Consider the following 12140-nt stretch of genomic DNA (forward strand, 5'->3'; position numbering starts at 1 on the left):
ATCCTCGTTGTTCTAAGCCTGACAAAAAGTTTAGGAGGAAGTCTTGTCGTGACTGAATTGGATCATTTGCATAATGTATAGGACAGGTCCCAAACAGAGAGGGTGTGATAGAATACGAAGTGTGAAGAATGTCTTTTAACGGGGTTATAATGGTGACATCGAATACGGGCCGCTTTATTTTCGATTCTCATATTTTGACTCATCGTGCCTCGGTGTTTCCTTGATGCACATGCAGGGTGGTGGTCCGTGAATCACTCGCACGCATGCGCGGTGGCGTCTCCTCTGCAGCGCGTACAGCCAGAAGCGACGCTTCCAAGGCAACGCGCGCGTGCATACAGCAAGATTTCAGCACCACCTCCGCCGTCCATCGCTCGATACGCCATCGATAACGATGACACCTAGAAATAACGACATGCTTCCCTGAATAAAGCCCGGACAACGACATCGGGGATAGGATAAGACCGGGAGGCATCTGCGTTCATTCGTAAGTAAATGACAAGTGGAGAGATACGCGAACATTTTGGCTTATCCGGAAGGTTTTCATTTGCCTCGTTTGTGATTATGTCACTTACCATCTAAAATCATGACAGACATTTGAGATTTGACCTCCGATGTGGGATTAAGTCTATTAAGTAAGATCAATTTTCAAGAAATGCATTGTTTTTCTCTCGAATGCTGCCGAAACCATCGTTTCGTCCATTTGAACCATATCCCGAAAGCGTACACCTGTTATCACATCGCATGCCAGCATAGTGCCGTGAGTGACGTCATGTCAATACATTGGTATGGGTGAGTGACGTCGTGGTTATCAACAAGCAGTTTAAGGGTCAAGAGCTATACATTTTAGTCTGCTTGACTAAATGGAGATCTTAACGCTTTGGAGACAACCTACGTTACTACATTGGCATTACTATTATTTAATATGAGAATATGTAACTTCACAAGCCTTCACTCTTTTTTGTTGATGTGCAAAATGACAACAGTAAAACTGCGCACGCCAGTCCTGCCTCGCAGCTGTTCAAAATGCATTTTATTTTACAGCAATTATGTTTTATTTATATGAGGAGTATTGTAGGTTCACATTCGTGGGTTATTTTGATCGTGTCGTGTGATACTGTGCCACGCTTCCCCAAACTGGTGGAAATGCCAGTGACTCAAATCCTCCAATTTAAAGCAAATGCATGTGAGAGAATGAGGATGTTATTCACATTCCAGGGTGTGGAGCTGGCAAGCGATTACGTAAATGTGTTTTTGGCGAAGGAACCCTGCGTGCCTTGCCACCAGCAAATCTGAGGCGTTGCCATGGTTTCCTCTCATGAATCAGTACTGGGCCTCTGACTGTGGAGGCAGACTACGCATCTCACAGAAGTGAGAGATCCTTTAGCTGAGCCGACAAATGGTGTTAATGTTTTTTGTCTGTGGCAAATTGCAAATGATTTGATGCAGAAGTGATGCAATAATGCAACACATAACATGTGAAATAGAAAGACATTGTAAATGTAGCCTATAATCATTTAAAATAAATCGAAATCTTGTTTTCGTTCCCAGAGGATATTGTTCTTGTGAAGCTCAATACATTTAATCAAGTTGTTGATCTTCATCTAAGGCGCAAGGGTGCACAAACACAACCTGACTAATGCAATAATTGGATCATTTCATCTTTTTTAGCTTCATGGATCTCTGTGTGAATGTTGTTGAGATAGGGCATGCTTCACACTAACCAGTGTTGTAAGTGAAGAACAGATTTGTCAGTAACCAGGATTTATGGGCCTTTGTTTGAAAAGCAGGTCACCTGTCCAACCTACAGATTCGATATGTTGTCTAATTTCATTAACATTTAAATGTGAACTTGTTCTGATACAAAAACAAATCGCTCAGAATTGATGGATTCCCTCGTGTGCTTCTTTGCTGAGTATTGAGTCATTAGTTCCTGTTTTACAGTGTGTCATTTTTCTTAAGTGAATATTCTTAATTCTTAAACAACTACTTGCATAACAGTAAGCATCAGGCTAATTGTAAAGTATACATAAAGTAATGCATAATGTGTATAGAGCGATTCATTCATGATGTCACAGCAACGCAGTTCTTGTTCTTGATGAAGTCCCAAATTTGAATCAACCTCAACATTCTGAAAGTGACTTTAATCACCATGTGCACGATGCATAGCGTCGCCTTGGAATAATACGGTTCTATCTATTCTGAGAAGTATTTAGCTTCAAAGTTTTAGCATTCTTTTAGTTTTCTATAAAAGTCACAAAATGTAAAATGTAAAAAAACACCACATCATGTAAATAACTACATTTTGATAAAAAATGTCAGATAGAACCTTAACATTTCAAGGCGACGGTGTGTCACCAACAGGTTTCCTATAAGTGTGTTTATTTGCATTTGTATATTCAGCTGGCAAAAGAGTTCATCGCCTCAGGGGCACTGCGGCCTATTTTTTATAAACTAAAAAATTTAACAAACTCTCTTTTTGTTGCAACTAGCATTGTTCTGCTAGAGACGATCAAACAAACAGTAACACAAGTCTGTAAATGGAGCCCGTGTTAAAAGTAGCCTTTCAGAGGGCCATAGTCTCTGAATAAAGGACTTCAGCTCGCATCAGTGTTGACTCTAGCAGGGCTAATATGCAGCAGAGCATGAGAGAGGGCATTGGGTGGTTGTCATGGAAACGGCAGTGGCCTTGAAGGCAAATGAAATGGAGTGTCTGTCTGTCTGAATGAACCTATATGACTAATGAACCATAAATAAACATATATTTTTGATATGCTTTGTAATTTGTATTTCAAAATAAACAATTATATTGATAATATATATTTAATAATTTTTTATAATATCATGTATTTTGTTTTTCCATCTGCAGAAATGGGAGGAGGGATTAGGTGATTAGGTTTTCTTTATTTGGCAGCTGCACACAGTACTTTTCAATAGGTGTGTGTTCATGAGTCTTTTGTGACACTTTAAAAAAAGAAAACTCTCTATCTTGAAAATAGTATATTAAGATAGTATGTCAAAGTAATAAATACCTTTTATTTTCAATAATATATTTGAAAAGAAAATGTGACTATTTGCAACAGATAGTTACGTGAAAAATTAGGGTAAAACTGATGAGAAATATTCATTGAAATCTCCAATAATATTGACTTTAATTGCAGACTTGCCAAACTTGAGAAATTGAGAAAAAAGAGATCTCATCTGTGATTTTATGTTTCAGTTTATATTTTAGTTTCACATGTCTATTTGACTCTAAAGAATCTGCGATATGACAAGCATATATTATCTTATTTTTTATTTATAAATTTTTGACCATGATTATCCACTAAAGTTGCACTTTAGATGCTTCATGTGTCAGTTTTAAATTTCTATACATGATTGGAGAGAGAGAGAGAGAGAGAGAGAGAGAGCTTGCTGTTGTGGAAAAATGCACTTTTTTGAAAATGTAAAATGTGGTGGTATGTACTGTGTATGTACTTTATTAAAGGCAAGGGCATGTCATAAATTCTCTTTTTCACGCTGTTATAAAAACACTTGCTGTACTGTTACAGTCATTGTTAAAAGGGTGCTTTAGGAACGTTCTCGATACCATTGGATTATAATTAGTTAGAACCATATCAGTTAATAAAGCGTTGTGTAAAACACCCTTCTGTCTCCTCACAGGTGAGTGTGTTTGTAGCTACGGTCAGTCATGCCGCTTGTGAAGAGAACCATCGAGCCCAGGCACCTGTGTCGGGGAGCCCTGCCGGACGGAGTGACCAATGAGCTGGAGTGTGTCACAAATAGCACGCTGGCAGCTATCATCAAACAGCTGGGAGGACTCAGTAAGCGCAGTTAAACTTGATCGTATTGATCGCAAGTCCTGAAGCATGCAACCCTTTTAATACCGGCTTCTGTTACTGCTTCAGCTTGCAACTGATTCCTTCAGACGCACGTGGAGGTCTCAGTGACTGTACAAAGCACATAAATATAGTGAAAGAAGTAGGGGTGCACCATGATTATTTGTTTACATAATATATGTGTGTGTGCTGTGTATAATAATCTACAGTTTATATTAATACACACACATGCATGTATCACTTTAAGGAAAAATGCGTTTACTGTATATTCCATTTCTTAAATGCATAAATGCGAATTCAAGTAGACAAAGAATGTTTGAAGACGATCAGTTTGTTCTTGATTTAAACTCTTGTTTATTGCTTCAGGTCGACATGCGGAGGACATCTTTGGGGAACTGTTTAATGAGGCCAACAGCTTCTACATACGCATGAATAGTTTACAAGAGCGCGTCGACCTGCTGGCGGTGAAGGTCACACAGCTAGACTCCACGGTGGAAGAGGGTGTGTAAAAATGAGCATGCATATACAAGCACACGCCCACTGATGACCGCATCTTGCCTGAACGTACAACAGAATATAGACACAGGGATATACACAGTGATGTACACAATGTACATACACAATGATAATCGGTGCAAGAACTCAATATTGAGAGCGTGTATAATGCAAGACGGCAGGTTTTGACACACACAGATACGCTGCAGTAATGAGTAAAGTAGATGAGGATTCACTAGAACATCGTGTCTAGATGTTAGCTGGGTTATTAAAGAGTGCAGTAGAGATGTTTGGTTGAAGAAAAGGTGTTGAGCTAAACTCTTGGTGGGGTGGCAAAGTCATTCTGCCTTGATGGGATTTTGGCTAAATATTATTATTAACGCGTTATAACATTTCATATTTCCATATCGTAAGACACAAATGTAAAGTACAATGCAATGTAAGTGGCTTTGAATTAAAGTAATGTAAATGTTAATGTCATATGCATTCAGTCATTCCTGCAGCTGCAGAGAATGATGAAAAATGTCTTCTGCCAAACCAGCCTGTCGCTTAATAAACCGGCAAAATTAATTTTTTCTGGCAAGCTTTATGGCTATTCCTTATCAACAAAACGTAAGATTAAAACCCCTTAACGGGATATGTCACCCCCAAAAATAAATTTCCCAATGTTTTACTCACTCACTGCAGTTGCACCATGTATACTGGGTTTCCCAGCTGTAGAATATAGTGAATTGTGGATGAGATTTTTAAGCTCCAAAAAGTTTATCCATCAATCAAAAAACTGCTCCACGTGGCTCTATGGGGTTAAAAAAGGCCTTCTGATGCGAATCAGAAATAAACATATTGGCAACTTTAATGTCTAACTTGTGTTCTCCGTAAGCTGCGCGTGAATGAGAGGATTGTCGTTCCGGCAAATGGCGGAGGCATGTCATAAGTTCCAGTGACGATTGCTTTTTCGTTTTGTTTATGTAGTACGGTCAAAATTCACAATTGTTTATTAACACCAATTAGAATCTCATTTCTAAATAACAGTTCCACCAGTCGTGACACACTCCAAACATTTTCCTATTGTGGTGCTGTGCCAGTGCCCTTATATTTGAAATATGAACATTTATGCAATGAATGACGTTTTTCTTGATCTGTGTGCTTGTGCTACAGTCTCTCTACAGGACATCAACATGAGAAAGGCCTTCAAGAGTTCCACCATCCAGGATCAACAGGTGGTGTCCAGAAACTCTATTCCCAATCCTGTCATGGAGATGTACCACCGCTGTGACAAACCACCTCCTCTGAACATCCTCACGCCCTACAGGTGAATAAAGCAAACAGAAACTGATTGAGTCATATTTCACCTTGAAAACCAAAAATAAATGATGTGCCTAAGAATACAATGAAATTATTTTGAAGATGAAAGCCATCCCTGTTTGAAACATAAATTGTGTAAGGTAGTCATTGCAAAGTTTGATTAGTAAACAGCTTTATGTACGTACAATATTGTAGTTACACATTTCAGCTTTAAAATGAAGTTATAAAGATAATTTTTTAAGCTTGTGGCATTTTAAGTTTGCACAAGCGTAGCACAATTCGACGGAAGCTTACTGAAATGTCAAAAATACAGTCAAATGAATACATACTTTCTTTACAACTTTCATGTGGCTTGGCATTCTCTCTTTCACATTGCTGTTGGGTGACTTTATCATCCCTGAGGTTTGTTTCTGTTGAAATTAAACAGACACTGAACTGGAATTGCCACCTTGAGTAGTCTCCTAATTTTTACATAACAATGTTCTTACAATGTTTTAGTATATGCATAGGCGTAATTGCGTGTGGGACAGGGGTGACATGCTCCTCACCACTTCAGTGCATCCAGTGTCCAAGCACAAAAAAGTGTAAACCAATAAACAAGTAACATGTGATCAGTTTTTAAGTGTTATGCACCGCAACAGCCAAGTGACCTTCCCCAAATGACAGTTTGGGAACCACATACTGTGAGAGCTGGAAACGGACAAGTTATATATGATAAATATTCCCAACGAGTTATCACAGAAACAATTTATTAAAGTATTGTTTTTGTCGTCTTTGTCCCCACCACTTTTCAAAACAAAGTTAGGCCATTGAGTACATGCATGTCTTATTTCATCTCCTAACACATGCTAGACAAATGCGGTCTGTACTAAGACAATATTTTACTATTTTACAGGGATGACAAGAAGGATGGGTTAAAATTCTACACAGATCCATCCTACTTCTTCATCCTTTGGAAGGAAAAGATGCTGCAGGCCACAGAAAACAAGAGGAAGGAGAAACGAAGACAGAAGGTGAGTGTGTTCGTGTGTGTCTATGGCCAGAAACATCTTACACAAGCACATACTGTATATACGCAGATATAAATCCTTTCCTGCTGCATTGGAGAGTGTTTGTCCTGTTGAAGGGAGCGATAGCTAGAATTACCAAATATTTTGACTCTTCAGCTTATTTTAACGTGTTCAGGTTACAGCGCCCCCTGTGCGTAGCATGTTGGCTACTTGCACTGCCTTAAGAATAAACAGAGAATTAAATCAAGAATGAGTAGCAAGTATGTTTCAGACGTACTGTATGTGTGAGTGACCTTCCCCTCGATCTGTCTTTTTGTATTCTCCTCCCACCCTCTTCCTCCGTTGGACATTCATCATTAGCCACATCATCTTTACCGCATGACTCATTTAGACAGGCTGAGCACAAGCCCCTTAATCCTATTGGCCTTTGAGTGTCTGTTTTGACAGCAGGCAGCAAAACAGAGGAGCTGAAGTATTAATGAGAAGAAATGATGGGTGGCTGTGTATTAAGCAGAGGAAAGTGAAGTCACTCTACAAGAGTGAAATACAGCAGGCCGTTTCTCAATATGCGTTCTTCAGCGGTCTTCGTGCTCTCAGTGTCCTCGTGTTCTCTCTCTACGTCATCAATAACAGTCATAGTCCGTTCCAATACTCAAGAACACAAGATATGTGTTCTCGCTATCAAGGATGCATCGAATGCAGCCTAGCGTGCATACGGAACCTGCCCGATGTCCCAGAAGTCCAATTCACAAGACCTGTCTCCATGAGAGCAAAAGTCCATTCTTTGCGTTCTTGGAATCGAGAAACGGCTATAGATAAGTTGGCATGTTGATCAGACTTGCGCTTTAGCATTCTATGCCAGTGCTCTCAAACTGTGGGCCACGTCCCCCCCTGGTGAGCCCTAGCGGTATTGCACGGGGGCCATGGTACGGTTCTAAATTCTAAATGTTTAAATATTCAACTTAAAACAGTTGAATTTTATTGTAATAGATTTGTTATTATATCATGTAGCTTCTGTTAAATGTAAATACTATGCAGTGTTAAAGATTTACAATACATTTGTAAAAAGAAAGTTACTCCTTCGTGGTATGTTTTTGCTCAAAGTCTCAATTAAGACCTAGGTAGGCAGATTTTGTTATCAATTAAATTATTTGATTGGTTACCTTACTTTTTATAACATTAAATACAATAACTACGGTTTCAAACAAAGGTGTATTCAGATGGGCTTCTTATCTTCAGCTGGGCTTCTAGCGTGGGGGGAAAAACTGATGGTCTGCAGTAGCCGAGGTGGCTGTCAGTTCTTCTGTCTTTTATACCTTGTGGTGTCCTTGAACCAATTTAACCCAACCACGACCCTTTCTCGTGCCTGTTTGCTTGCTGACCGAAAGCAAAACATAAATTAATAACAATCAAGTAACCAGTCCATTACATGTGATACACTGGTTAAGAAATAAGCAAAAATAACAACAAGTAGGCAAAGTAATTGCACCATCTTGACATTATATAACAAAACGTTCATAAGTAGTTTTAAAAATGTACAGTTTTTTTTACATTCACAAACTCAGATTATCTTCCTAGCCCACTTCCACTTACCTGTTTCCTCTAAAATGTGAGAAAAAAAGTTTTCTCTGTTTCCTTCCTTAGCAAGAGCAAAAACATGTGGAAGATCCCACTCGTGAGGTGAAGAAAGTTCGTAAAGCTCGTAACCGCCGCCAGGAATGGAATATGATGGCTTATGATAAGGAGTTCCGTCCGGACACTCGGTTGACACCCTCTCCTTACCACGGCATGTCCTCTGAGGGCTCATTGTCACCTGACAGGTGGGTGACAGATGTGTTTTGTATAAAGCCACAGCAGTGTGTGTGATAAGAAATCAAATCTAATGGCCGAAAAATTGATTTAGTTTTTATGAACTAAAAAATTAACTAATGAATTACATTCATTTTGCACTTGCACTTTTTGCATCAGACATAAGCTTGTAATATTGTAGTGATCTCTTCTGAAATAGAGGATACTTAATACTTAACCAAATTTTTCTTATTGGTTTCTCTAGGAGACAACAAAAAACAATCTTATGGGTAATTTTTTTTAAATTTAGATTTTTACATAATCTGAAAGCTGAATAATAAAGCTTTTTACTGAAGTATGGGTTGTCATGAAATGCCAATAAATGATAAACAACTGTTTAAAACTCAGAGAGTGTGAAAAGAAATCACAATATTAATTAAATTGACTTTGAAGTTGTTAGTTAGAGACACTGTAGCAGACCAATCACTCACAAAAATAACGTTTTTAAATGTTTACGGTAGGAAATTCACAAAATATCTTCATGGGACATGATCTTCACTTAATATTATAATGATTTTTGGCATAAATTAAAAAGCAATAATTTTGACCAATACAATGTATTTTTGGCTTTTACAGAAAATATTCCCATGCTACTTAAGAATGGTTTTCTGATTCAGGATCACATATGCTATTTCATTGGTGGAACATAAGAGAATTCAAAATACAAACTACCAACTTATGTTGACATGTCCCATTTCCTCTTTTCAAGCAATGTGAATAGTGACTGGGGCTGCCCGCTTTAGGATCTCTCGATTGTGTGTTACACTGCCCTCTTCTGCGAATGAAACATAATTTGGAAAGGTTTTCATTTGTACATTTTCTGTCTTCACTATCTGTGTTTTTTGATGGAATTCAGATCTTGTATGTCAGATGAGCACTCGTACCCGGCTAGTCCTAACCACCCGCAGGACGTTGGTGGAGCAGGGGCTGATGGGAAAGACACAGGCGTCGCACAGACTCAGTCACTGGACCGCGCGTGCCGGCCCCCAGCCTCAGCTCGACAGCATTCTCTAGGTCGCATGCAGGCACACCTCGGACCCCCGCCAGACTCCTCCCTCAACGGACCACGGCCAACAGCTGCCAAAGAATACAGGCATGTGCCATTTACTACTGTATACACGATCAGTTCTACAGATCAACTGATAACTAGTTTAATTTTTACCAATAATAAATCTTGGGTAGTGAGAGAATACAAAAGATTTTTTGACGGTTGTGCAATGTTTTGCTTAAAAATCTTTCCACTAAAATTACTTTACAGCGGCCATCCAATACACGAGCATTTTGTCCCACCGGCTCCTCCTCCGCCCCCTCCCCTCATTCCCTCATCTCAGACCGCATTCGACAGCACATCTGGACCTCCGTCGCTGGCCCCGGGCACCGTCGCTACCCTCACGCGTGCCTACAGCCCATCTCCTCCTCCAGCTGCTGCCTCTGCCTACGCCCCATCCCCTTCTCATCCTGTGATGGGTGGCCCACCAGTGGCCCCACCTCCTCCCCCGCCAGGGCCCCCCACCCATACACCGTCCCCAGCCAGAGTCACACATCCATCTGGAGAGACCATTCTACCAAGAAAGGGCCAGGTGCCACTTATCCCCATGAGTGACGCTCGCAGCGATCTTCTGGCTGCCATCCGCAGAGGTTAGTATTGCGAAACAAAATTGCGTTTGCACTGATTGCTTTGAGGATGGAGTCTAGAGAAAGTGTTCTACTCTTCCAGGTATCCAGCTGCGTAAAGTGCAGGAACAGAGAGAGCAGGAGGCCAAGAAAGAGCCAGTTGGTAATGACGTGGCCACCATTCTGTCGCGACGCATCGCAGTGGAGTACAGCGAGTCTGACGAGGATTCTGAGCCTGAGGAGAACGAGTGGTCGGATTGAGACAGCGAGGATACGCCCACTCACCGTCATAATGCTGCTATTACCCATTACTGCACATATACACCGCTCATAGAGTCAGACGTCCTCTGGGGCTACAGCGGAGATGCTTAAGGGGTCACGACACACTCAGAGAAAGAAGGAAGGAGAATTTGTGCAATATAAGGTGAAGTACACAGGTCAGTTGCAGAAACAGACGGATGATGAGTATCGAATGGACATTATAATGTTATAGGTGGGCGAGGAAACACATGAACTTTCAGAATACAGTGTATAATTACACTACGTGTTAGCATTTATTTCAGAGTTGCCAAGAAAAAATCCTGTGGAAAAAGTATTTGTGTGATTTTCATTATATTTTTGTAGTTGTCCGGATTATAAATATAGAGAAATACGTATACATCTTTTGTGGTACACCAGGTGGACAGTGGTATATAGCTTGTATTAGCTTTGTTAAATCAATGCTATAGTATTGTAACTAATACAGATTTATTTGCCGTATTTCTGGTTTGCGTTAGATGACCTTAAAACGGTACGGACCATCAAATCATTGGTATTTTACATATTGAAAGTCAATCCATTTTCAAACAATGTTGTCACTTTGTTCAATTGTGGACAGTGTTGTGATGAATATGTATACCCCAGTATAGCTGTGAGTAAACCTCTTGATGTTTTCAATATTTGCTTTTTTCCCTTAATGAACACATCCCGGCCATTACTTTGTTACAGCTTGCAGTTAACAGTGTGTGTTTGTGTGACTAAATGTGTCAGAAAGAGCGCAAGACGTTATATTTTTATTTCGCGTTATGTTGACCGCACAAACTGCTCTCTAGAAAATTCTAGATGTTGACACAGTGTTTCATGACTAAAAGTGCACTGCTGCCAGGAACAGAATATTATCATTGTTCAGTACTGTCATTTACAGATGTATTTCCAGCGTTTTGAAGTTACTGTTGTATATGTTTTTGTACCACTGCTTGAAAGAATATTTTGACAATTTTGTGTATTAATGTCTGTCACAATGTAGGATTACTGATTAATATGCATGTAAGGGTAACAAATAAAACAAAAGAGACCTCCTGTGTCATATAATTATAATTTGTGTTCATTTATCAATATTCAAACAATAAAATAAAAATTGGTTTTGTTTCATAGATTTAAATGTTTGAGCTTGTTTGTGAAGAGATGAAGAACCTAATAGCGTAAGTGAATATATATAATAAAATGTTTAGTTTATTTTTTATTATCAGGAAACTTGGCCAGTTGGGTACGAATTGTGTGTGTTGTCTTCATTCATGTACATGCATACAGTACAAATGTAAATACAGGTACATCTAAAAGTCCAAAGACAACGCAGCCATCTACCAGGAAATTTTCAAGCACTTTATGCTTCCTTCTGCTGACAAGCTTCATGGAGATGCTGTATTTCATTTCATTCACTGCTTCAATGACCATGGTGGTACTGTGCTTGATCGGCCAGCAAACCCGCCTGACCTGAACCCCATAATCTTATTGTCAAGAGAAAGATGAGAGACACCAGACCCAACAATACAGAAGAAATGAAGGCCGCTATCAACCTGGGCAACATTACACCTGAGCAGTGCCACAGACTGATTGCCTCCATGCCACGAGCATTGATGCAGTAATTCATGCAGAAGGAGGCCCAACCAAATATTGAGTGCATAGAAATAGTATACTTTTCAGAAGCCTGACATTTCTGTTTAAAATATCCTTTTTTAATTGATCTAATGTAATATTACTATTTTCTTAGACA

General features: G+C 39.6%; 1 protein-coding gene across 1 annotated transcript; it reads left to right on the forward strand.

Annotated features, from left to right (window-relative positions):
- Positions 1–257: 257 nt before the first annotated feature.
- LOC306911079 (actin-binding protein WASF3) lies at positions 258–11525 on the forward strand. Its single transcript, XM_079486129.1, has 9 exons — positions 258–484; positions 3661–3821; positions 4203–4337; positions 5490–5643; positions 6532–6649; positions 8291–8466; positions 9351–9587; positions 9753–10132; positions 10212–11525. Exons 2-9 carry the CDS (start codon positions 3689–3691, stop codon positions 10367–10369), a joined length of 1491 nt encoding a protein of 496 aa, XP_079342255.1. The 5' UTR covers positions 258–484; positions 3661–3688; the 3' UTR covers positions 10370–11525.
- Positions 11526–12140: the final 615 nt, after the last annotated feature.

This window comes from Barbatula barbatula (assembly GCF_947034865.1).
Source record: "Barbatula barbatula genome assembly, chromosome: 22".
Lineage (NCBI taxonomy): Eukaryota > Metazoa > Chordata > Actinopteri > Cypriniformes > Nemacheilidae > Barbatula > Barbatula barbatula.

Bases quoted from the DNA above. Each gene is read 5' to 3' on its own strand.
- LOC306911079 (XM_079486129.1), top strand. From the start codon at position 3,689: ATGCCGCTTGTGAAGAGAACCATCGAGCCCAGGCACCTGTGTCGGGGA. The intron at 4,338-5,489 runs GTGTGTAAAAAT...CTTGTGCTACAG, and splicing joins AGACTCCACGGTGGAAGAGG to TCTCTCTACAGGACATCAAC. The intron at 8,467-9,350 runs GTGGGTGACAGA...GATGGAATTCAG, and splicing joins GGCTCATTGTCACCTGACAG to ATCTTGTATGTCAGATGAGC.